Genomic DNA, 25,493 nt, shown 5'->3' on the forward strand with positions numbered 1-25,493 from the left:
CTAATAACAAAAAAATGGCTTTGTATCTTATATCTTTTTAAAATTTCTTTTTTTTTTTTGTAATTCATTTCAATTGTATTTTATAGACATTTTCGTCTTCAAAGTTTTGGAAATTAAAAGAAAAAAACCTTGTCTTTAACACAGCTTGAGAAGCACTGTTCTAGGTAACAGCTATTTTAATCTATGGTTTGTTTGAAAAAGAAAAGACATGATCTATAGCTTGAAATTACATTCTAATCTAAACCTGCTTCTGAAGATGAAGTAGGAATTAGTATCTTTGGCTACTTTGTCAGTTCCTTGGTTCTGTGAGAAAAGGCCCTAATTGAGCTCACCTGGGGGAGAGGGCATTTTTCATTTTTTTCTTATGCTTAGTACTTTTTTTAAGAACGACACTTTTTTAAAAAAAGATTTTATTTATTTATTTGACAGACAGAGATCACAAGTAGGCAGAGAGACAGGCAGAGGGGAGGGGGATGCAGGCTCCCTGCTGAGCAGAGAACCCCGTGCAGGGCTCGATCCCAGGACCCTGAGATCATGACCTGAGCCGAAGGCAGAGGCTTAACCCACTGAGCCACCCAGGCGCCCCTAGAATGACATATTTTAATTAAACCCTTGATCCAGGGTAATAGCTTGAGGAACCTGTCCATCATCTATAGTTACAGTCTGTTTCCATGACTTACCAAAATGGCTAATAAGAGGGGCACCTAGTTGGCTCAGTGGGTTAAGGCCTCTGCCTTCAGCTAAGGTCATGATCCCAGAGTCCTGGGATTGAGGCCCAAATGGGGCTCTCTGCTCAGCAGGGAGCCTGCTTCCCCTGCTTCTCTCTCTGCCTGCCTCTCTGCCTACTTGTGATCTCTGTCAAATGAATAAATAAAAATATTTAAAAAAAATAGCTAATAAGATAATTTGCATTTTTGTATGTGCAAACTGTTCCCTGGAATAACAGAAAATTTACGAAAAAGAGATAACAACAGAACAGTACTATTAGTTCCAGATTAATAGACTAATATAATAGATTTTCCACTTATAGAAAATAAAGGGAGCTTCAATAAGATAATATTTACACCAGGTCAGTTTTTAATTTTTCTTTTTTTGGGGGGGAAGGCTGGGATGTCTCCTTCTATAATATGATATGTGGTAAAGGAGTCTCATATGAAGTTACCCACCTTAAAAGGGTCTTTGAATGTCTATATAATTACCATCTACCTCTTTAACTAATCTCTTTTTGGGGATCCTCTAACGTAGCATTTGAAAAGAATTTCTCACTATTTTTTTTTTTTTTTTTTTAATTTTTAAAAGCTGGCCTCCAAATAGAGAAATGGGCCAAGGATATGAACAGGCAGTTCATAGAGAAAGAAATCCAAATAGCCAAAAAATGTGCATCCTCACTAACTAAAAAAATGTGGCTATCACTTTGGCAGGATTAAGAAATAATATTGGTTTTGAAGCAATGGGTATCCTATGTGCTGCCAGCAGCCCTATAAATTGGTTCAGCCTTTCTGACGTAATTTGGCAGATCTCATCAGATACAAAAAATAGACTCTCTTTACCAAGAATTTCCACTTTGGAAAATTTATTCTAAGGATATAAAGATGTATTCAAAGATTTAGAAGTGGCTGGCAAACTGAATCATGGTGTAGAATATATAGCATCAAAAATGAAGTTGCAGAAGTACATCTGTGTATCTTATTAAGAGAAGCAAACAGATTAGCAAATACCCTGAATGGTTATGATTATACTTTCATAAAACTTATTTGTAGAATATATACATAGAAAAATAATTGAAGGACATATTTTAGGTCCGCATATATATGAAGTAATAAGAATGTTTGTATAATTTTTGCACATTTGAATTTTTACATGGTTTCCCTCTAATGATCATACATTGTATTTGAAGCTTCTTTGTCCAAAATTTGGCCTCCATTTTAAAATGCACAGAATGGTATAGAAGGAGAGGAAACCTGAGAATCAACAGGATGTCGCCATTCTCTAGTGTCTTTGCTGAAGATTCATGAGGAGCCTGTTTTTCTTTCAGAGGTTATTCTTGAAAGCTGTGTTTGAGTTTTTTAGTTGTTGTCTTTTGTTTTGTTTTGTTTTGTTTTTCCCATGACAAATGCCTATCATTTTCTAAACGAGAAAGGCAATGTCCCAGTTAGGTGTGTGGAGTTCTTTTCATTCACTCTTAGCCCTGTCATGTTAATACTGAATAAGCAGAAACCCTCACTGGTGGTGAAAGATGGTAAACCAGCCTGAAGGCTTTTTCTGGTCAGCCTTAAACCTCTGATTGCCACGTTTTCCTAATTTCCCATTTCCAGGGCATCACTAGAGTGACCTCGCCTGCTGAATATGATGCTCCGAATCTCCAAGATTTTCACATGCATTTGGAAGTGGGCAGTCAGGCAATTGTTTACAGGACTCCACATGAACTGTGCACTCACAGCAAGTTTGATAAACACACATTTCCTCCTTTTATCAGTGAGATTGCAGAATGTGAAGTATGAGTTTCCAGTTTTACTCATTCCCCTCAACCCTTTTCCTGTTTAAAAACTTAGACATACTAATTGGATGCTGATCTGTCCCTGTTTTTTAGACCGTTTACTGATAGTTGACCGTTTATTCTAATACTTACCTAGGCAAGGTTTGGCAGTTCTTTAAAAAAATAAACTTCCCATGTATTCAACTTCAAGATTCATCCCAAGGAATGTAATGTGAGCACTAATTAACAGTAATGACTGCTAATCACTTTGCTTTTTATACTCCTTTAGGAGCACTGCTATTATCCAATGTAGTTAAGTAAAATGCTTGTATATGAATCAACAATGCTGCATCCTTTTAGCAGCTATTGCTCACAATCAAGCTTTGCATAAATTAGAGCTAACTAAAACTGATTTTAATATGCTGCATTTCGTTCTACAATAGTAAACTAAAACAGCTAGTTAAATACAGTGAATATTAAAGACATTACCTGATTTTCTTTTTTGCAGTCACACTTAAGGTAGATGAAAAGCAATATTGCAAATAAATTTTCTAACAGTTTATGACATTTTCTCTTATATTTCTCCAAAACTGCATGTGACATACTCTTCATAGGCATAGTGATATTTTGATTTTGTGGAAAGCTTTTATCATATCAGTGAAAATCAATAGGCTTATGTTTAATTTTTCTGAATTTGTGTATTTACTTCCTAGAGGATCTTACAGTTTCTTTAAATTATCTATATAGCCCATTTATATAAACTTGGTTTATAGGATTGTGCATTCAGTGTTCATTAAAAAGGGTTGTTTTATTATGTTTGGTGTGTTATTAGACTATTATAAAAGCTATCTGTTTATTTACATGCATTCAATATACCTACAAACCACCTTGCCTCAGGAGGATACTAAGCAAAACTCGTAAATTAATAATTTAAGGGAGCAATACTCAAGTAGCATTTTGGTTAACTTAATAAGTTAAAGCCTTAGAATCAGTGCTGCCCACTTTAACAATCTTTACTTTTGACTTTTATTGGCTGAAAATAACTTGTTAAACCGAGGCTTTTGTCATAAAATGAAATCTACATACCATCTGAAGCCCCTTCCCCTTTTTTTGATTTATGAGTAGGTTGACATATTATTGAAGAATTTTTAACACTTTCACAGTTCTGCACTTTGATTTCAGAGAAGGTGCTAATCTCTCTGGAAGTTTGAGAGTGACAAAATGAGTTGTATACTGTTTTTCTAGGGAATCGGGGATCCTTTATTAGAGACCTTAGTTTTATGATGGCACCTGTATTAATGTTGATTTATCTAATATGTGATGTGGTGGTGTGATCTGATACGCATTAATGGAGTATTCTCCTTTCTCATTTTACATGTTATCTCTAGTTGCCTGCCTGGTCATGATGTAATTCTTACAGCTAATGTTAGTGTTTCTACAGAGGTTAAGCTATTAAAGACATTATTTTTAAATTACAAAAATAAAATAACTTTTCTTTCATTTTGTATTGTTTGTAGTATCAGAAATCTAAATTTTTGGTGAATAAGCAAGTGGAAAACATTAGGTGGTAGTGTAATAAAAAGCTTTATATTCTATATACAAGTCTTATTGTAATACTTTCAAACATGTATTAAAAAAACCTTTGGCACTATACTTAATTGAATTTAGTTTCAAAGAATTGTAACAGGAATGATGCGAGAGAATAGAAAATGTATAGAAGTTCAATTGAATGCTACTCATATCTAATTATAATTTTGTATCTCAGTACTATTGCACAATAGCATGAAATGCATGTCTGTGAGGAAAAACCTGCTTTTTCTATTTTGCTTTGAGTTTGAGTTCCTATGTGTGTAACAAAATTACATTTAGAAATGGTGAAGATTTCAGTTTTGATCCTTTTTTTTTTTTTTTTTTTTGCAGTGTGTTTACTCTCATGTAAGAGTGATTGATCTGTAGCTGTCATTTTACCCAAAGAGGGGACAAATGGAATTGGCCTTTTAGACAAAAAGTATGCAAACAGACTGCATTCTTTCTGTTGATAGAATTATGGAAGGATTGCATGAGGTGCCACATTCATTTTCCTATTGATTGTAAAAAGGATTCTGCAATGGGCTCCTGTTTCCATTGGATAAGGAGGTGCTATGATTAGTTACCTTTCTCATGAAAGCACTACAAAAGGAAATGCAAAATGTGTGTGGTGCAGTGTTCTCAATTTGACAGTTGTTTTTGTTAATTTTTTTTCCCCATTGAAGTCCAGCCTATTTTAAAAAAACGTACATTTTGGTTTTATCCCTTATATTAAGCTTGGTAGATTTCCATGCTTTTCACCCTTTAAGAAATTATATGTTATAGACAGTTTTTTTAGGCTTCTATTGTAAAGCTTCAAAGCTGATGCAACAGTGCCCTCTGTAGTCTTTTAGGGAACAGTAGATACATGTAGATGATTTAGAATATTCAGGTAGGAAGCAGGATATTTAAATTTAATTTTTGCTCAGACAAGAGAGTCCTTTTTCCTAAGTAGACATTCTTGTTTTTCACTAGCGGCTTTACTTTAAACAAAGGGAACAAAGGACCATTCTGAGTTTTCATTTAGAATTATTGGCTACCTCTTGTTGTTACCCAGTGGTAAATCTCAAGTTTTATCAGACATTCATCAGAGTAATTTGAGATAGAAGGAATCTTACAAGCTGTACTGTCTCTTTATGAAATATCTTTTTGAAGTTGAGTTCCAATAGGAGTATTTTAAAAAATAATTTAGTTCCTTTGTCCTCATTTCTTCTATTTAATTAGAGCCTAAGTGGGCTGCCTAGAACTTAACTTTTACTTGTTCCTGAATTGGACAACCCAGGCTTTATACAGGACATTATTTAAATTCAAACCAAGGGAGTTACACAATGTCTAAAGTATTTGTCATTCATTAGCATTGATTTAAATTTTAGATTTGCCTTCCTTTCTTTATGGGTTACCTATTTGATTATATATATTGATAGCTAAATATTTCATTGTAAACACAACTTTATGTGAAGTTATTAGATGATAATACAAGCAGGCTCATATTTAGCTGTGTGATTAGAAGTAAAAATATTCCATGGGCAAAGTTTATTTTGCTTCTGAAAGTGTTTTAGTAAAAAGAGCATGGGGCAAATCCTAGCTTCTCCATGGGTATTCACTACGTAATGGTGAACACATTTCTAAATCTCTGAGCCTGCTTTCTTATCTGAAAAATGGGAGTAAAAATAGCTTATCTTTGAGGTTTTTGTGAGGAATTAGATATAATGTATATTTATTGGCCAAGTTATTATAAGTGCTCAAATGGTTACTTTGTTCCAAAAATCACAACGTGAAGGTCAATGGCATTGTTTTTATACAAGGAAGTTTTAATAAAAATCTAGAACACATTTAATATACTTTAGATTTTTCAAAAATTTTACTCCTGATGATTTATGTGAATCTGAAAGCTAACATGGCGTTCCTTGGTAATGTGGACTGATAAAATGAGGTGCACATTAACTTTCAATTCTTTACAGACTTTATCCCCAAACTTCTTATAAGCCATGTTTATAAACTTTAGTGGAAATTTACCCACAAACCAATATTTGGCAACATGTGAAAACAGATAGTAAATGAAACTTGAGAAAAGGGTCTTTCATTTTTTTTTTGCCTTAATGTATCTGAGAAAACAGGATACTTTTCCTTTGCCTGTGTTCTCAGTAGTAGTCTAGAGCCCTTCTTCATAGTTCTAGGTAAGTGGATTTTGCTTTCTCAACCCAGTTACCAAAAAAGACATAAAAATAGATGAAAGTGGAGCTTTTCTGGTTGAAGTGGATATGGGGCCTGAAGTTCTCTTTGAAGGAACAAAGTTTAAAAACCAGTTTACCATATACATATATGTGTGTGTACATATATGTTCTTTCTCTCTTTTGTGTAAAGGCTTTGTTCTTCTTTGGTTTGAATTCAGAGCAGCTAATTCTTTACCTGGCACATAAAAGATGCTCAATTAAAATATGCTAAATACAGAATTTTTTTAATGTCAGGCCTTATTGACGTAGAAGATTTGAGATAACATATGTATTAAAATGCACAATTTAGTGTGGCATTGTACTATTAGAGTAATTGTTTCTATGTGAACCATTTAAGCAAGCACATTTCAAGTGTAATTCACCAATTTATTTTTTAGAAATCAACTTGTTGTGACTACAAATAATAATGGGAAATGAATAAAAAATATTCAGAACTTGTCTTCAAGATGATTAAAAGCTGTTGCATTCCATAATGATGGATTTAGCTAAAGATTCAGACACTTCAAGTGACCTGATGATAAAAATAATCTTGCACAAAGAACTTGTGAATTGAATTTTCTCAACATTGAGTAAAGCATTATTTTTCTTGTAAAGTTCTTACTTGTGCTTCATATTAATTTTGAATCCTGAGTTTAATATTATAATAAATCATATTGTTTTTAGTATATTACTTGGGTTAAAATTGAGAACTGCGAAAGTACCCTTTTTTTAAAAACATAAAGAAGGAACCAATGTTTTAAACTGATAGAATGAGACTGAACAAGCTTTTAATAAACCAAATATGGTAGTTTAAAAAAAAATAGTGACTTGTTGCAGTAAGAATCATGTTTAAAATTAAATTCTGGTTTATAAGACTGACAAGATGCTGTCTACCAAAAAAAAAAAAAAAATGAATAAGCTATTTTTCTTTGCAGTGAAAGTACCAAATTAAGAATCTGTTTAATTAAAATAATGATAAATGTAGATTACATTACTGAAGACAGTGAAATACAGCTGCTCTGTCTAGTGAGAGCCTGCATAATTTACCAAGACTGTACAAAGAAGCAATGGAGCAGCTACTGCAGACTGTTAGGGGAAATGTCCTGTTTATTCAACATACATTTCTTTTTTTAATTAAAATGTCAATGATAATTTTATAGCAGTCCTCCAAAGAAATCCTTTAAATTTCTTCAAGGTGGTAGAATATGAGACAAGATCTTGCTGCTGAATGAAACAGCTTAAACCCAAGAAAAAGTAACATTTTCTTATTTTCCTTAATTCAGCTTTCTTTTTTATGAGTTAATACTGAAGTATGTAATTACTATTTTTAACATGAGTCTTGCACAAGAGAATCGTGGCAAAATCTTTGAATATACATTTTATTTATTAATCTTTTTGAGCCATAAGCAAGATTTGGGTAGAGCCATAAGTAGCATTGCTTACACATAAAGATAGAGGTTTGCATACTGTGGAATTCTCAGAGTGGGACAGACAACTGGATGGTATTTCCTCCTCAACTCCATCACTGGATTATAAGAAGGATAATATATTGCACGTATCAGTGTCTGGAGACCAAAAAGGTTGAGAACCCCTGTTATACTGTATATTTTCATCTTTTATTTTAATGATGTCCAATGATACCTTTATAATTACATATATTTAAGGAAATCAATATTGTGTGTAATAAGACATGGTTTTTTGCTTTTTGATTTTTTGGCTACAAGAGATAAGTGGGGATTCTGGAGTCAGACGTGTCTGTTCTAGGCTCTACCCCATGCTAGCTATATGATCTTGGTTTAGTTAACTTCTATACATGGTGACTTTCACATTTATAAAGTTGTGGCTAATGATAGTACCTACATCATAGGATTGTCATGAGCATTTAATGGGATAATCCATGTAAAATTGATCATAAAGGAATCCTCAATAAATGTTAACTATTACATAATCATCATCATCATCATCATCATCTTAACTAATGTTAATAGTATTGGTTATATTATCAATAATATTATACCAAGTCACTAGATAAAATATTTTTCTTACATCATGGGAGCAATGGATCATTGCTCATACTTAACTAGTTTAATAGGATATTTTTATCTGTCATGGTTTCTCTGTTGATCTGGTTCTTAGAGAAGTTAACCATGCCCTTCTGTGAATTCAGGAATAGTATGGTAGAAATTCTCCTGCTCCTTATTTTGTCTTTAATTATCTTTCCTCTTAGTTTTTCATGTATCAGTTGCTTTCACATTGGCAAATATCATGTCAAATTTTGTGCATTTTAATATGTTTGTTTTGGACTTTGCTTTAGCTGGATACCAACTCGAATTAATTGAATATTTTCCACAGTTCAGATTTTCTATAGGGTCTTCCAGGGTCCCATCTACTAAAAACTTCTTAATGGGAAAGCTTTGTGGGCAGAAAATGGACACATCACCAATGATTTGAAAAGTTTATATGAGAAAACAGTATGAGGAGGAACTTCGTCAGATGATTTTATGCTATATGCTTTTTTCTTTGAACTTCAATAAATTGACAAAATCTAGAAGTGCAAAGATAAAAAGTCACACACTATATAACCATTATTTATAATGTTTACACATGCTGTATGAGTTGTAGAATGTTAATATGCATTTTTTTTTTCTCTTGGTTTGTTGAAGGCATTTTTCTAATTGCTGGAGATGAAGATGATTAAGGCACTGTGCCTGTCTCAAGGAGGGAGAAGGTTACTGCTGTGTATTCATCATGATTATTATTTGTGGTGCATTCTTTGCTCTTTTAAAAATATTCCATATTCCTTGCAGTGTACCTCTTTGTTCCATGACTTGGCATTCATCCTTCCTTGTCTGGCCATTGTTGCTGAGTTTCTCCTAAGAATCCTATGGTATTTAAGGCTCAAGATTGCCCTATCTGGGTCTGTTTAAGAATTATACTTTTGATTCTTGATTTAGCTTATACTTTTGATTAATACCTTGAAATAATTTATCATTTATTCTTAGCCAAATCAGTGTTAACAGTCTCTGGGTTTCTTCCCTGTCCTGGTCCTCTCCAGTAGAGAGCAGATCATTACATATTAACATAGTTTTTTCATGCTAACATCACCTAAGTGTGAAGTGTGATTTGATACTAAAAGTAAATCAAACTTTTAAAAATTGTGTTATGTTAGTCACCTACTGGGTATTTACCCCAAAGATACAGATGTAGTGAAAAGAAGGGCCATATGTACCCCCACATTTCATAGCAGCAATCTCCACAAAAGCCAAACTGTGGAAAGAACCAAAATGCCCTTCAACAGACGAATGGATAAATCAAACTTTCAACTCAGTGTATCCTGAGATCATTAATTAGACAGTATTTACTTTCCTATTTTAAATTAGTTGTTTTGGAAAGCCAGTAACTGCCCCCCCCCACCGCCATTACTTAAAGAAGCATCTTCACATTTATTTCAGACATTCCTTAGGGCCATCAGAGACTAGATTCTGTCAAAGCCTAGATAATATTATAAACTTCAATTATAAGTTAGTATCAATGGTTCTTGTTTCAGATGGAGTTTTTAAGCATTTATACTTACACAGGAATTCTGTCTTAATCTTTGAGTAGCGTGATTTTTCCTACATGCTATTATGCATAGTTTCTTCTCAGACTGTTACTTGTGTATATTTTAGACAAAACAATGCTATATAATAGATAAGACTAATCTAGTTTGTGAAGAAACATGTTTTCTGCTTTGTGGTTAAAATCATTGCATCCAGTGAATTCTGTTTTATATAATGCCTTTTGTGCGGCTACTCTTTACCCCATGTTTTTATTGATTTGGAACCAGCAGATCCATCAAGCAGTCTGAAATAGAAATGATTATGAAGCATTTACAACCAAGGAAGGTTAAGGAAAGATATAGTAAATTACAACTAACTTAATTAACAAACTAGCTAAAATATTATTTTCTAAAAGATGTAGTTTGTGGGTTATACGTGTTTTTGAGTATGTAATTTCATTATCTGCACAGTTTAAAGATGTATTTAACTGTTTGAAAAGAAAAAAGCAGTCTTTGTAGGTATCAACTTTGTAGAAAACAAAATGAGGATCTATAAATTGTGTTTTGTTATGATTTGAGAGTAACCCGTTTCTTACATTTAACCAAAGATTTAGAATAAGCCTCCTAAAATGGTTATATTTTACTTTCTGCAACTATTTGATGCTTTTGCATAGTGAAAATAACCCTGGCATTGATGATATCCCCTTTGCTTTTTTGTCTGCTTATTAGATTCTAATAGTTTTGACTTTTCTGCATTCTTTTATTTTACTTTCATTTGTCTTTATACTTAACTATCAGTGATTTTCATCTGTCTTCCACCTTTCAGGTAGTCCAGCAGTTCTTTCCTCTAGGACTAGGTTCTTAGTACTCCTCTTGCTGACACACACACTTTCTCTATTTAGCGGCATAGGTTTGCTGTAACTTTGAAGTGTTCTCACCCTTGTTCTTCATGCCTTGTTTTTTGTTGTTTTTTTTTGTTTTGTTTTTTTGTTAATCTAAATTACTCCTTAATATTCTTTGATACTTACAACTGTTTTTTAAACTAAGGAAAGGCATGAAAGTATAAAAAATGTGAATATCTTACTCAAAATTCAGTCATTCAGAGTTAACGTTTTGACATATTTCCACACATATATATTTAACATACTGTCATAGATACACACATACACGTGTATAATCATTTGTGTATATAACTTTGTAGGCTGCTTTCCTTTAACTTAAAATATCAGGAGCATTTTTTCATGCCATTAAAACCTCTTTATGAACATAATTTAATGACTACTTAATATTCCATCATGTAGCTGTATAATAATTTCCTTAATGATTCCCTAATTTTGTAAATTAGGTTGAGTCTAATTTTTGCTATAAATTATAGCACTTTGATGTGGGCACATCAATTATTGTCTACATTTAAAAATACTAATTTCTTAGGACAGATTTCTAGATGTATAATTAATGGATCAAAGTATATGATTATTTCTAAGACCATTGATACATATTGCCTACTTGATTTCCATAAATAATATAACTATTTATGCATGCATTATTTATATTTTGAAATTCTAAGTCTTTGTTTAATGTATCTGAAACCTCAACTTGGAATTCTATTTTTACAGTTCCTGGCATGTGGTGAATACAAGCTGGGAGTAGCATTCTGCCCATCTTTGACTGCGTTTTACTCTTGGAACAAAACCAAAGGGATATGTGTTAGGGCAGCTCAGTCATGTAATGCAAGGCATAGGGTGATTTCCACCGCCCCCCATATTGTGAGAAGTCATTTTCCAGTGTTTTAATGGAATTACATTCAAAAGATCAGTTACAAAGTGGGCTGAGTTTTAGTATATTGTATATTAATAATGTGCCAAGTGGATGAACACAGATAAAGACATAGTAACATGTATGTTCTTTTTCTTAAGTTCCAGATATAATGTTAATTATAACTCATTTTTTTCTTACAGGCTCTATTTTCTGACTAGCCATACTGTAGTCTCTGGCTATCAGCTGGTTTATTTTCTATTGGCATCATTAAGTTTGGCAGTATTTAGAAATTATTTCTAATTTTTTCATTAAATAAATACTGATAGACTATTGGATTAATCATAGATTAATCATTTTGGGTATATATATTTAATATCAAGCATAACATTTTAGGCATATTTCATACTCTACAAATTATTATTGCAGGTATAAGCCATTCCTTTATATTCACTAAATATCCCATAGAAAATCTCTTATGCTTCCTTTTTATTTTTTTTTTAAAGATTTTTATTTATTTCTCTGACAGACAGAGATCACAAGTAGGCAGAGAAGCAGGCAGAGAGAGGAGGAAGCAGGCTCCCTGCTGAGCAGAGAGCTCTATGCCGGGCTTGATCCCAGGATCCTGGGATCATGACCTGAACTGAAGGCAGAGGCTTTAACCCACTGAGCCACCCAGGCGCCCCTTATGCTTCCTTTTTTTAAAAATGAATTTATATTATTCATGTTGGCTGTTTTTATTATGTCATTAAAAACAAAACAACACTGCAATTTTGGATTTAGTAGACTTAGTATAATAACTAATAACAATAGTGCTGTAATAATAGTAAGTTCATTTATAAGTATTAAATAGGTAATGTTGATTTTATGGTAATTATAACTAAATGATTATTTAGACTTTGGAAAAAGAATCTTAGATCACCTTTTTAGTATTGTAACTACCTTTTGCTGTTGGTCTCTTTGCTTTCTCAGAACTAATTCTTTCTGTGTTTTCTTGTATTGTTGTTCAATTAGTATTAGGAGGTACTGGCTTCTGTGACATACTCTGTTTATGTTATACTTATTTCTTGGTAATTTCTTGTTGGTGATGTGACCCGCATTCCAGCACACTGGCTTGGGCTTGTATGTATAAGAGGGCGCATGTGGGAGTGTTTTTGAGGGGGTTATTGCTGCTTCTCTCCAAAATGAAGTTTTCACTTCATTTCTTCTCTTTTCAGGCTCTAAACATATCTACCTCTGTGCACTGTGCGTACTTTGTAGTTCCATTCTCTTCTGATTCTTTTTCCTGTCACTTTCATTCTTTTTCCTCCCCGTCTTCCTTTCTCATCTGTTACATGCATTTGGGCATGTAACATATACATGAATTTTCAAGTGTTGAAAACAAAGATTGCAGGGTCTAGATCTAATTTAGTTGCTGAAGTTTTACTTACATTTTCTCCCTGTTTTCTCTTTCATTATTTAAATTGTGGTCATCTGTAACATTTAAGTGTTTTTATGAGTACAAGCTGTTCTGCCCTTTACTGCTTTATGTCTCTCAATGAAGAATAAATGGTGCAACTAGAACAAAGTTTAGACCACAGCTTCTGAAACATCAATATGTAGATGAGTCATCTGGGCATCTTATTAAACATTCAGGTTCTGATTCAGTTGGTCTGGGTGGAGCCTGGCATTCTTCTCACACGTGCCTCGGTGATGCCAGTTCCGCTGGTCTGAGGCCCTGCTGTGGGTAGTGAGGTTTTAGAGTTAGGTTCCTTTCTAACTGAAAGTATCATTTATTTAGAAAGAAATATTTGAATTAAAGGTCCGTTTGTTCATACATTGGCTATAAGAGTCTAATATCTACAAAGATGAGGGCATACATTTTCTTTTAAAATGTAAATTTGCCATGTTTCTACAGTTCTCTAATGTAGGCAGTTGTAGAGCCTGGTGATTTAAATGATCTGTGAATCTTGGATATTCTGTGATGGCCCCATGTACAGCTGCCCTGATTTAGTTTGCTCCTTAGTGCAGACTAATGATGATGTGTCTTGGGGTTTATTTTGGTGATGAGATTTAATAGTGTATCATCTCCCATTGAAAAACTTTTCTTGTGCAGGTTTTGGGAGTGAGGGTGAGAGGTGGGAAATGGAAACAGGGATGGAGGCGCCAGTGTAAAGGATAACTGGGTTACAGCAGAGAAATGCTTTGTTCTTTCTCACCCCTATGGGTAGCACTAGGAGAATCATGGACAGCTGGATTAAAATGAATTACCTGTTGAAAGTGAGAAAATCACCTGATACATACACAGGAGTTGTTCTCATTATGCTTTAAAATAAGATGTTTTTCATGTCTTTTAAAGAGACCCACAATTTCCTGTACAAAAATGGACAGCTTCTGGCAATAAGGACATTTCAGAACCTGCAATAGAGTGACTAGAAGATGGGCTGATTTTAGAAAGGAAATGCTATGGCCAGCTTCTGCAGGTTGGTCCATTATTTGCAATCCATTAGTCACCATCAAATCACCTGCATCTTTAAAGTGGGTAATTGTAAAGTGTCTTGATTTATAACATTGTTGAGGAAAAATGATCAAATTATCTAATGTAGTTGGTTCCTGAGGTGGCTGAAGCCACGTAGTCTGTTACAAACCCAAAGAAAGAAATGTGGGAAGCCTTTCCTTTGCCAATAAGCACTGTGCTTGAAAATTAATTATATTTTAATTTATGACCAAAAAAAATTCATCTAGCATGGATTTTGCTTTTTCAAACCGTTTCAACCATTATTTTAGAATGAGCTACAACATTTAAGTTATATTTCCAATCTTACTTGTTGATGTACTTTCAATGAATATAGATTGCCCTTTCTTTAGGCAGCCTACATTTAAAAAGCTTATGTTTTGCCATAATACAGTAGAATTATTTGTGGTAATGTTACAAGTCTCTAAACTGCATGAACATTATCCTGCTGTTTTATTGTTTTATAATGTAAAAGTAAATGCAAGCATTAAGAAATGTGCAGTGCTGTCAGGCTCCTTTAGGATTTAAGAAAATTGCCCCAACTATTGAAGAACTGAAAATAATCTTTCAGGTCGCAAAGAGCAGTTGTTATAATATTGCCTAACATTTTGCTTTCTTTTTACTCTAACCATGGTGGTGTTTGAGTCAAATGCTAGAAGAAACTCAGATTTTATTTGACTCAACAAACTGCTATTGCTTTGTAAGAATTACATATAAAATATCATGGTTAAAAAATAGGAATAAAATGGAGGACTCATTCTTATTAACTTTGCTTAAGCCTAAACCATAAATCTGTTTCTTGCAATGCTAAAAATTTTGCAGCTCAACTTCTTGATCCAATTTATAAATTTGATAAAATAGGCATAAATAGTATGTGTTAATCACAAAACTGAAATTATGTTGCCCTGCAAGCTCTTCATAAAAATGAAACAAACATACAAACAAAAATCTTAAAGCCGTACCTTCCAGAAAAGTTCTCATGAAGCATTTTGGATTTTTAAGATGTAAGGAAGGAGGTATTCCTTATGGTTTTAGCCTTTTTCCTATCTGTTTTAAAATATTTCCATTTAAATGCAGATTTTGATTTTCCATCTGGGACTAGGTAGAAGCCATTCTATTACACTACTAAAAGAATAATCCACTTTAACACAACATTTCTCCCTAAAGGGATGGTCTTTTCTAGTCATAAGGTATTATTTTTCTCAGAATGATATTAACATTCATGATGTAGCGATTTTATCTTGATTTGAAAGATGTTTTGTTCTGGCAGTAAAAGGGATTAGGAGAATGTCCTTTGTATCCTATTGCTAAAAAAAAAATAGCCTTACCTTGCTCAAGATTAGGTATTTGTAATTTTCGAAGAGTTTTGGGGTGGGTGTATGATTTATATTTTTATAACAGTAAAATCTTTAAACCCAGCAAGATGGAAAGGACCAGATTCATTTAATTGAATTCTTAAACATTGGATGGTACAAATATATTTTTTAACAGATCAAGTAGCATGTTTGAAAATTTCTGAATATGATATAACATTTTTTTTTTGCTTTCATTTTCTTTTGCCTTGTAAAGAAACCTTTTGGGTACATAAAAAAAGTGCTAGAGCAACTAGTTACTGCATTCAGTGTCATAAATGTGTTGATTTTGTCTCACCTTCTAAATTTATTAAAACTTTTAGATAAAGAGGGATTACATTAATTAAATGGAATGTCTCGGAAGAAGAAAGGCTCTATAGGCCTCTCTACTATTTGTTGGGCAAAGTCTTGGCGTGCAGAATGTAGCTATCCAGGGCTTAAAGCACGTTGGGACCCTGTGTAGGTTGTCAGCGCCATGCCCTTAGGCACACTGTCATTCAGCCGGCAGATTAATTAACCAGAGGCTGCAGAGGCTCGTGCTTTCAGTCAGCCCATTCTTGAGGCAGATAATGCAAGGTTTTTAAGACCTTGAACATTTAAAAGTTTTTTCTTTCACAGAATCAGAGTGTATAGTGACACTTACTCTGGGAATCTCCGAATATGTACATACAGTATAGATAGATAGATAGATATTTTTCCCTTAGCATGTGTGAGTGATTTTAATGGATTAAAAACTTTAAAATCCAACCACAGTATGACATGTATAAAACCCTAAAGAGAGAATTTTTCTGATAGCAGCATACATCCTTAAGACTTCCTACTTAATGATTAAGTTACATTGAGTAGTGGGCTCTTATTTATGATTAAGACTTCAGAGATTTCAATAGAGTCAACTAAAAAAATACATTTTTATATCTGATCGTAAACTGTGCTCATTCAAATTTTCATTAGGATCACGTTTTATCTTCAACAAGAACATTTCCATACTTGCATAGAAATATTTCAAGATGAATGAAGATTTTTACACTATAGTGTTTTGTTTAAGCAACAGTTTTAACTTTTATCATATCTTAGCTCTATATTACATTCATCTTTAGGAATGAATATGTTAAATTTGGTTTGGTGGGTTTTTTTTTAGTTTAGCTTATTTTATAATTATATTAGACATTATTGATAACTTATGGATAAAATATTAACTATTTTCTAAATATAGAGCAAGGTCTGTGTTGATGAGATGTTTTATTTGTGCCTTAAAATGAGGAAAGAATAAGGACATAGCTAAATACAAAGAAGGCATGTTTTCATTTTAATTTTTTTAGCAGTATAGATACAACTCCCTCCCCCAACCCCCACTCTTTTTTCCGTGACACTGTCAATTTGTTAGCGTTCTCACCGGAATTTATTTTGTTGTAGTAAATAAAAGACAAGTCATTATTAAACAGATTTTGCTGTTAATTCAATGTATGATTACCCTTTGCCATAGGTACTTTTAAGGGCTTTTATCCAAAATAAAATTCATTAAAAATGCAATTAAAAAAATCTATTGTTAATGACTGCTTGAGTGACTGGCTCATAATTGGCTCATTACAATAAAAAAGCAACTGTTTAAAAATCCTGACAATGAGATACAGTACAGAGTGAACAATTCATTGTAAGACCCTCTGTGATTACAGGATCCTGAAGGTGAAGCAGAGAAGCGTGCAAATCTGAGACTCCAGCGCAACTTTCTCTTTTACACCAGTACAGTGAGTTCAGGTCATGACCTAGCATGGGCTGTCGAAGTAGGAGCCCCTCTTATTTACAGTGTCCCACACTGAAGAATAAACTTAGGTAATATATTCCACTTTAATGCTAGCACTCAGACTCCTCTTTGTTTCCCTTCCCCAGAAATCTTTTCAGTTGACTTAGATTACAAAGTTGTAATCAGGAAATCTTTAGTTCTGTTGGGGCTAAACTAACAAAGACAATATTGTCATACAAGCCATCATTATTACCTGCCCTTTTGTTAATGCAGGGAAGCATGTAAATAGCTCTTTTTCAGCTCCAGAATTTTTATTTAAGCATTCCTAGAGATTTGTTTGTGTTCTAGTATTTTGGTGATTTAATATTTGTGTTAAATTATTTTTAATTACTTAATTTTAATTCATTGTATTTTTGGGCCATCGATCCTAAGTAAGATAAAAATATAAATCTGGTGATGTAGGAGGAAAAGTAAATTGTGCACAATAAGGTTTTTCTTGACAAATCAAAGTTTTATTTCTCTTTTGTGTCTTGGACTTGGCATACTATGGTTTTAATAATGAACTTTGCTACGTTGAATGTCAGCTGTTCTCTGTAGAGTATAAAATCTTAAGATTCTGACAAGTGTAAATAAGAATGGTTAATAAATTTCTGTTCGGAGTTCCACCTATAAGGCAAAAATCCTAAGTTCCAGCAGTAGTTTAAAGAGTGTTCTTTAATGAGCTCTATATTTCCAAAATGCTTTTCCTGTTTAAGGCTAGAAAAACAGTAAAAGTTTAAAGACTGATCACTCCTGCTTTTGTTTAGTCTACAGCAGCAATATTAATGTTGCCTTTGTGTTCTGGTGAGTGACTTAGGTGTAATTTTTCATTATATGTATTAAAGGTTGAATTATTTTGAACTCTGAACTTAGACCAGCCCATATGTGAACCCCAGCGTATAAACAACACAGTAACTTTAGGATCAAAATCACTCAATACCACTCATATTATTAAATGCAATCAAAGAATGTTGATACTAGAATTTAATATAAATTAGGAAAAAACTGTCAGTGAAATATTCATCAGTTTTTAAAGAAATAAGACATATTTAATCAACTTCATCGTAGCGTAGATAACCAAACTGCTTGGGTATTTCATCATTACCCTACTCTGTGCTGCTCTGAATTCTTCTCATCACCTTATTTTGTACTCTTCACTTTTTGTGTGTGTGTTTTTTTCTTAGAATTAGGAGGAAATGCTTGCAGTACAAACAACCATTTAAAGCATGGTGGAGGGCACCTGGGTGGCTCAGTCAGTTAATTGGCTGCCTTTGGCTCAGGTCATAATCCTGAGTCCTGGGATCAAGCCCCACATCAGGCTCCCTGTTCAGCAAGGAGTCTGTTTCTCCCTCTGTTCCTCCCTCTGCTCATGCTTGTTCTCTCTCAGATAAATAAATAAAATCTTAAAAAAAAAAAAAGTAGTGGGAAATCACATTGTTTTATGGTTGAATTTTTCTTTAAAGATTTACTTTATACAACAGTTTTAACTTTTTCTACTTCTATTTACTTCTATTCTTATAAGTAAAACTTAAGAGGAGTATGTTTCCCACTTGAGGCTCAGAGAGACAGCATTGGTCCACCTCACATTTATATTTAGTCGGGCATATAAGCTGATGCTGTTGTGATTTATAAATATGATTTAATAAACCATTTGGTAAATGCCATGACTGTGTCATACCAGAGCCAAAATATTTTATACATCAAGGAATCAGTGTAGTGGGAAACTATTGAGACTTAACACTTCACTTAACACTTCGCTGTTTAGTTCATGGGGATATTTTGTAGTACTTATAATTTGATGGCTGTTCATTATCAAGTCTTGTGACTTAGAGATAGGCCTAAGGTTTATGGCTTCTTTCTGTTTTCATGTATTTTATTATTTACTTCAAGATCACTGTGTAGATGGTAGAGTTCTTTGCTCAGTGGCACTTCAAGAAAAAGAGTCTATACTTGTATTAATATTTAAACAAAAATATGCTCTGTGTATTGCTAAGTTTTTAGGCATTTCTTGGGCAAATAATGATTAATTAAGATTATGATGTTTCCTGTGATGTATTAATTTATCTTCCCATGTCCAGGGCACATTGATTTTGAATATTAAAGAAGAGCTTCATCTATTCATTCATCATATGTGTTCTGAGTGACTGCTCTTGTTCTGGGTACTGAATACAAATATCAGTAAGAGAATGTCCTAGCTCTCTAAGAGCTCATAGTCTAGATTATTAATGACAATATAATACAATATAATCTTATATTGTGATAATAGAGTTTACTTTTTTTTTTTTTAAACAAATGTTCTGGGAACATAGAGGTAGAAGAGAGAGATTAGCTTTTACCTGGGGAAGGGGGAAATGGGCAATTGGGATAATACAGATGAGTAATGATTCATCAAGAGGAGAAGATTAAAAATGATTTTCCAAACTGAGAGAACATTATGTGTGGAGCATGGAATACAACAAAGTATGGCACATACTTCTCAAAGTTTGGTGACTGGAGGATATGTAAAGGAATGGTAGGAATAGGAGTAAGAAGGTAATTTGGGAACAGATTATGATGAACTTTGTGTGCCTTACTGAAGAATTTGTAGACCCCATTCTGTAGCTCATGGAGAGTCATTGAAGGTTTGTTAAGTAGCAAAGTGGATAGAGTTGTATTTTGTAGTAGGGTAGAGGAAGCATAGGGAGAAGAGAGATGGAGGCTAGGTCTTTCAGATATATTGAAATTAAGGTATCTTAAAATAGGAAGTAGAAAAAATAAATAGGGAGAAATCAAGACTAGATAAGTTGATAGTAGTGATCATTAGCGTATAATTAGTAATCAAGATACTGAGAGTAAACATGGGGATAAGGTGTTGCATAGTGAGAAAGAACATGGGCTCAGATGCCTAGTTTCCCAGCTGCCGCTTTCTAGCTATGTGACTTTGGGCAAGTTACTTTACCTTGCTGTGCCTCAGTTTCTTCCTTCATAAAATAAGGATAAAAATTGTCTAACTTATGGGGTGTCTGGTTGGCTCAGGTGGTAAGCACGGGACTCTTGATCTTGGGGTTGTGAGTTCGAGCCCCACATTGGGTATAGAGATCACTTAAAAAAGTAAACTTAAAAAAAAAAAAATTGACTACCTTACAGAGTTGCTGTGAGGATTGAATGAGTTAATATAGAGTCTCTTATTATTATTGTTACATGCTGTTATTTAGGGTTTAGAATAGGTGTTTTGTTTTCCCCCTTTGAAGTATTCTGTTAAGGAGACAGAAATGGCTGATCAATAGAAAGAAAGAGTATTGTAAGATGAGAGAGATTGGATTGTGTTTATCAATTAAGAAAAAGCAGCAATAGAAAAGTTACTCAAGGTACAAGTGATTGAATAAGATCCAGAATATATGGAAATGATTGTTAGCAGAGCACAGGTTGGTAGGTTAGCTCTGGATAGAAGAATATAGATATGTTTAGAAACCAGAAATGGAATAAAAAGGACTATCCATCCAGCAGCTGCTATTTTTCTCTGTGATCTTAAAGGCAAGACCATCTCCCTCAGATGGATAGAGATGATGGAAGTAATTAAGGGATTTGAGGAGAATTTTAAATATTTGGAATAATCTCTTAGGAGAAAGGAAAAGGGGACTGAGGATTGCCAAACTGCCAAGAGCCCGTGTGTGGTTGAAAACCAGAAATTTGAAAAGGAGACAATCTTTCAAGTTTAATTTCAGTTAAATTGAAAGAAAATTAAGGATATTTGTTAGGAAGATCTCTCTTTTAGGAAGTTACTTATATCAAGGTAAGTAATAAATGTATTTTATTATGGAATATATAAATAAAGCATTTCAAAAATTATTGCAGATAACAATTGTTAAGTAAAATTTCTATGAGAATCACCTTCCATACTTCAGAGGGGAGAATGCAGAATTACTATGCATTTAAACAAATACAGCTGCTCAAAGATAATATTTTCTGGGTGACAAACAACAGATGATTCAGTCACTCTATGATGGTCTTTTAATATATCGCTGATGAAAGAATCACATGCCAGAAAACAATTTATAGAATCAAACGAATAGTCCTCCCACTTTAGAATTAATAATGAGACTAATAGACATAGGTGCCTAGACTGCTCACTTAAATGAATTAAAAGCAGAATGAGACATTCACAAATAAGTTAAATAAATGTCTTCATAACAACATAGGGTTGCAGTTTTTCTGTATTAGGTAAGTTGCTTCAAGAGTTATTTCATTAGCTTTTTTCCAAATGCTCCTTTTAAAGTATTTATCCTATATTTTATTTATTAAACAGTGTTCCCATTTTTTAGCATGGAGGATTACCTTTAGAATACTTTAACGTGGTATACATTAATTTATATTACAAAAGATTATTAAATACCCCAATGTCAACTACTTGATATCTTTTTTTAAAAGTATTTTATTTATCTGACAGAGAGATCACAAGTAGGCAGAGAGGCAGGCAGAGAGAGAGGGGGAAGAAGGCTCACCCTGAGCAGAGAGCTGGATGTGGGGCTTGATCCCAGGACCCTGAGACCATGAGCTGAGCCAAAGGCAGAGGCTTAACCCACTGAGTCACCCAGGTGCCCCTTAATATCTTTTTAACTTGTGAGAAACTGAGTACTTATAGTTTGGATTCATAAATAGAAAACAATCAAAACTCTGAATGGGAGATTATTTGTCAATAATAGAGGAAGAGTGATTGGAAATAGAAATTCAGAGACTCTGGTGATAGTTTGTTTCATTTCCTCTCTGGTAACTACCCCAAATCTCATTTAATGCTTAACTTTTTTTCTTTTTTAACTTTTGATTGACAAAAATTTCAAGCATGTATAAAAGTAGAGAGAATAGCATTATGAATCCCCATGTAGCTGACTCCACCTTCAATAATTTTCAACACAGAATGCTTCACTTAATGCATACAGATTCCTGTGATGTCTTGGTGCCGGTATGAAAATTAGCTATATCTTAATTTTAAACATAGAAGAACCCATAGTAGCATCTAAAATTAAACATAAATTTGCATAAGCAGGTTTTGAAGAAGCCCCCGCCCCCATCCCCCATACTCTTAAGTGAGCATTTTAAAGCCATTGTTTTTATTGTTTTCCAGTTAGGGCCATTAAGGCATCATGATTCTAGGTTATTTATTAAATGAAAGATTGAAGTCAAGTCAAGAATATCTACTAACTACATGAGAAGAATTGAACTTATTTTGGGAATGCTAAACTTAGATCAGTTAAGGTCTGTCTTGAGAACATCTTTGACCCACTGAATAGTCCTTGTTACCCTGCTGAGAAAAACTCGAGAGAACTATTTTAAAATGCAGTCACCCTTAAAAGTATAGAAACAAAATTTAAATCAGAATGGCTTTCTCCTTTTTCTCCAGAAGATAAATGTAATAATTTGGGTTTCTAAAGTTTCTTAATGAAGGAACAAAAATATTAGAATTTTATTTTATGGTTAATTTTTCAGGAACACATTTCACTGTATTTATTTGAAAACCAAAAAACAGCTGGGTTAACTTTCCAGAAAAGTAATATGCAACTAGTTTTTCTATGTTTTTCATCTTTTATGTGAAACATGATGAAAGTTCCTGGAAAAAGTTACAGTTGTCAGAAATTGACCCATGTCAGCAGTTTTAGAGAACTAATTGAGTTTTTCACTGAGCTAAACATTAATGCAAACAGGAAGGCTGCATTCATGAGCATCACTTTGCTCAAAAGTAAAGAAACATGATATTAACGAGGGGCATAGTTTTCAACAGAACCTAATATAAATATGAGAGGAAGCTTCTAGTGTTTTTCCATATCCTACGTTACTATTACTACTGATAATTATGAAGTTAGAGGAAGCAGTTTTTGAAAAGAGAATGAGCAATGAGACAGGGAGAAAAGGCAAGAAATAAGTGGGCAATCTTCTGAATGGGGAAATTGATACAATGCATACTCAAACTAAGACCCATTTTTTTATTTAATGTTAAAAGTTAATTATTACAAAAAGAGAATACATGCTAAAATCTGCTGGCTTAGAAGAGTTTATTCCTAATAGAAACAAGATGCTGGAAGATAGCCAGGTTTGTGTGGTTATGGTGGCTTGTCCATATTTGGGTCTCCCAGTTATTTGTTAAGTTAAAAAATAAATACTAGGGAATAAAGCATTGCGAGTTTAGCCTTCGTGTGAACAAGTATGTAGTAGGGTAACTACTGTTTGTAGGACCATAGGTTGAATTATTATTTAAATCAGGACAAAGCTCCCCAAGTCAATAAAAACTTGTTTGTAAAAATAGCCCTGGAACTCATTCTTCTTGATCACCAGGTTGCATTGCTAGCAGATGCAGTTCTGAGAAAAGAGAAAAGTCAAATTAAATTGACTGGGATCATATTGGGCTCCTTGTTAGTATGCTGAAAATATTTGCTAGGTGGGGAATATTGCACTCGTCTGTTGACCATGACATTATGATTCTACTGATGGATAGTATAATGAGGTTCAAGACTGAAAATAGGAAGCTTCTGATCAAGAGAGAACCCATCATTGTCTTCCCTGGGTAAGATCCATCAGCATAATAAGGGCTAATTATGATGCTGATTTTGTTGTTGTGTACACGGATATATTCATTATTCTGTAAAAACAGAGGACTTACTTAAAGAGTAGGATCAAAGTGTTTCTCATATTAATGATAGGAATGAACCTAGAAAACTATGTCAACTTTAGCTTCACCTTACTCTCAACTTCTTAACCTCTTGGCACTAATGAAAACAAGTCACACCATTGCAGTCTGTAACCTTGCTGACACCCAGAAGACTGGATGGTCCCTTTAGCAAGCTGGTTGTTAGGGGAACATTATTGCCAGGAGCATCATTCCTGCTTCTGTTGACACTGCTGTGGCTATTGGCAGGTACTTACTGAGTTAAATGGGAAGCTCGCCAGCATGATACCCTTTCCCTGATGACCAACAGGCAAACCTGCCAGGTTCCAGAAAGTAAATAGAGCAAGTATCTGCTAGACCCATAACCTGTGATTTCCTTTTGCTGCTGTAACTGGTATTCCCCTTAATACTTAAACAAGTTCACTTACTGGTATGGTAGTGATTTGGCCATGACAACCATGCTATTGACATTAGGGGCTTAGGGTCTCTATCCCTATAGTAATAGCCAGGGACCATCTCTCTTAACTTTTCCCTCTTTATCTTCCCTCTCCCAAAACACACCATAGAAAATTCCTGTTTCAGATCTAAACCTTTTGCCAGATTTTTATAGGGGTGGGATAAGGGACAGAGATATTTCCGTATTCTGTGCTATTAATTAAATTTGCACTTGGCCCAAATTTCATAGGTTGGGACAGAGTAAGTATTGATATCAGTCTAATATTTTAAAAAATATTTTATTTATCCATTTATATGACAGAGAGTGAGCACAAGCAGGGGGAACAGCAAAGAGAGGGAGAAGCAGACTCCCTGAATGTGGGGCTTGATCCCTGGACACTGGGGTCACAGCCAAGCTGGAGGCAGATGCTTAGCCAACTGAGCCACCCAAGCACCCCTCTAATATGTTTTTATAGCCAAAAAGATACATTAAATCTCATAATAATCAGGAAAAGAACTTGGGAGGTGGAAGAAAGAAAGAAATGAAGAGAGAGAGGGAAGATTGTATTTTTGGGTAAACTCTGAAACTCCTGCCCTTAGACTATTTCATTTGATTCCGGTCATAGCATCTCAAGTGAAACTTTGTCAATAACAAAGGGAATTGGAAAGGAGTGTGAGAAGGATGAGCAAGTTCATTCTGTATTTGGTATTTTAGAGTTGGAAAGAAACAAATTTAGGAAAATCGAGAAGTATAGAATGGCTTTCTTAAGGATTAGCAAACTACAGGAACTTGCTATTCTAAGAGGTATGTAACATAGGGATGGCTAAAATAATCCCATTAAGTGGGATATTTTATGCAGCCTTACAGTTAAGTGCTAAAGCCTATGTTTTAACATATATATATGATATATATATATATATATATCATATATAAGCCTATAACAAGATACCAAATTATACATACACCTTAACAGTGTTTGTGTAAAAACAAATATGGATAGAGACTAAAAGGGAATATAACAAAAATATAAGGGCTGTGTTAGGTGGAGTGGAAAATTGTAATTTGTAAGACTTGGCATTGTGGGGGGAAAAGTGATAACGTATCAGGAAGTGTCTGTTGTTTGGAATTATATAGAAATCATTAAGGATAATAATGTGCCTAATCCCATGGCAGAATGCCCCATTCCCATCAACGAAGAAGCATGTATTTTCCACTAGCAACAGTTTCTTAACTGTACTTCTTGGGA

At 33.8% G+C, this 25,493-nt stretch overlaps 1 protein-coding gene across 2 annotated transcripts in view; it reads left to right on the top strand.

The window, feature by feature from the left end:
• DPH6 (diphthamine biosynthesis 6) overlaps positions 1-25,493 on the top strand; it is a 180,625-nt gene that overhangs the window by 33,778 nt on the left and 121,354 nt on the right. Inside the window, exon 4 of one of the 2 annotated variants that reach the window (XM_032856900.1) lies at positions 2,316-2,541. The exons of the other annotated variant lie outside the window; for it this stretch is intronic. Within the exon in view, the coding sequence (XP_032712791.1) occupies positions 2,316-2,501 (186 nt within the window). The 3' untranslated portion in view covers positions 2,502-2,541. Of the gene's footprint in view, positions 1-2,315; positions 2,542-25,493 lie in introns of those variants that run through there. 2 annotated transcript variants of the gene reach the window in all.

This window comes from Lontra canadensis, unplaced genomic scaffold (genome assembly GCF_010015895.1).
Source record: "Lontra canadensis isolate GAN:19392208 unplaced genomic scaffold, GSC_riverotter_1.0 scaffold12, whole genome shotgun sequence".
NCBI classification, from domain to species: domain Eukaryota; kingdom Metazoa; phylum Chordata; class Mammalia; order Carnivora; family Mustelidae; genus Lontra; species Lontra canadensis.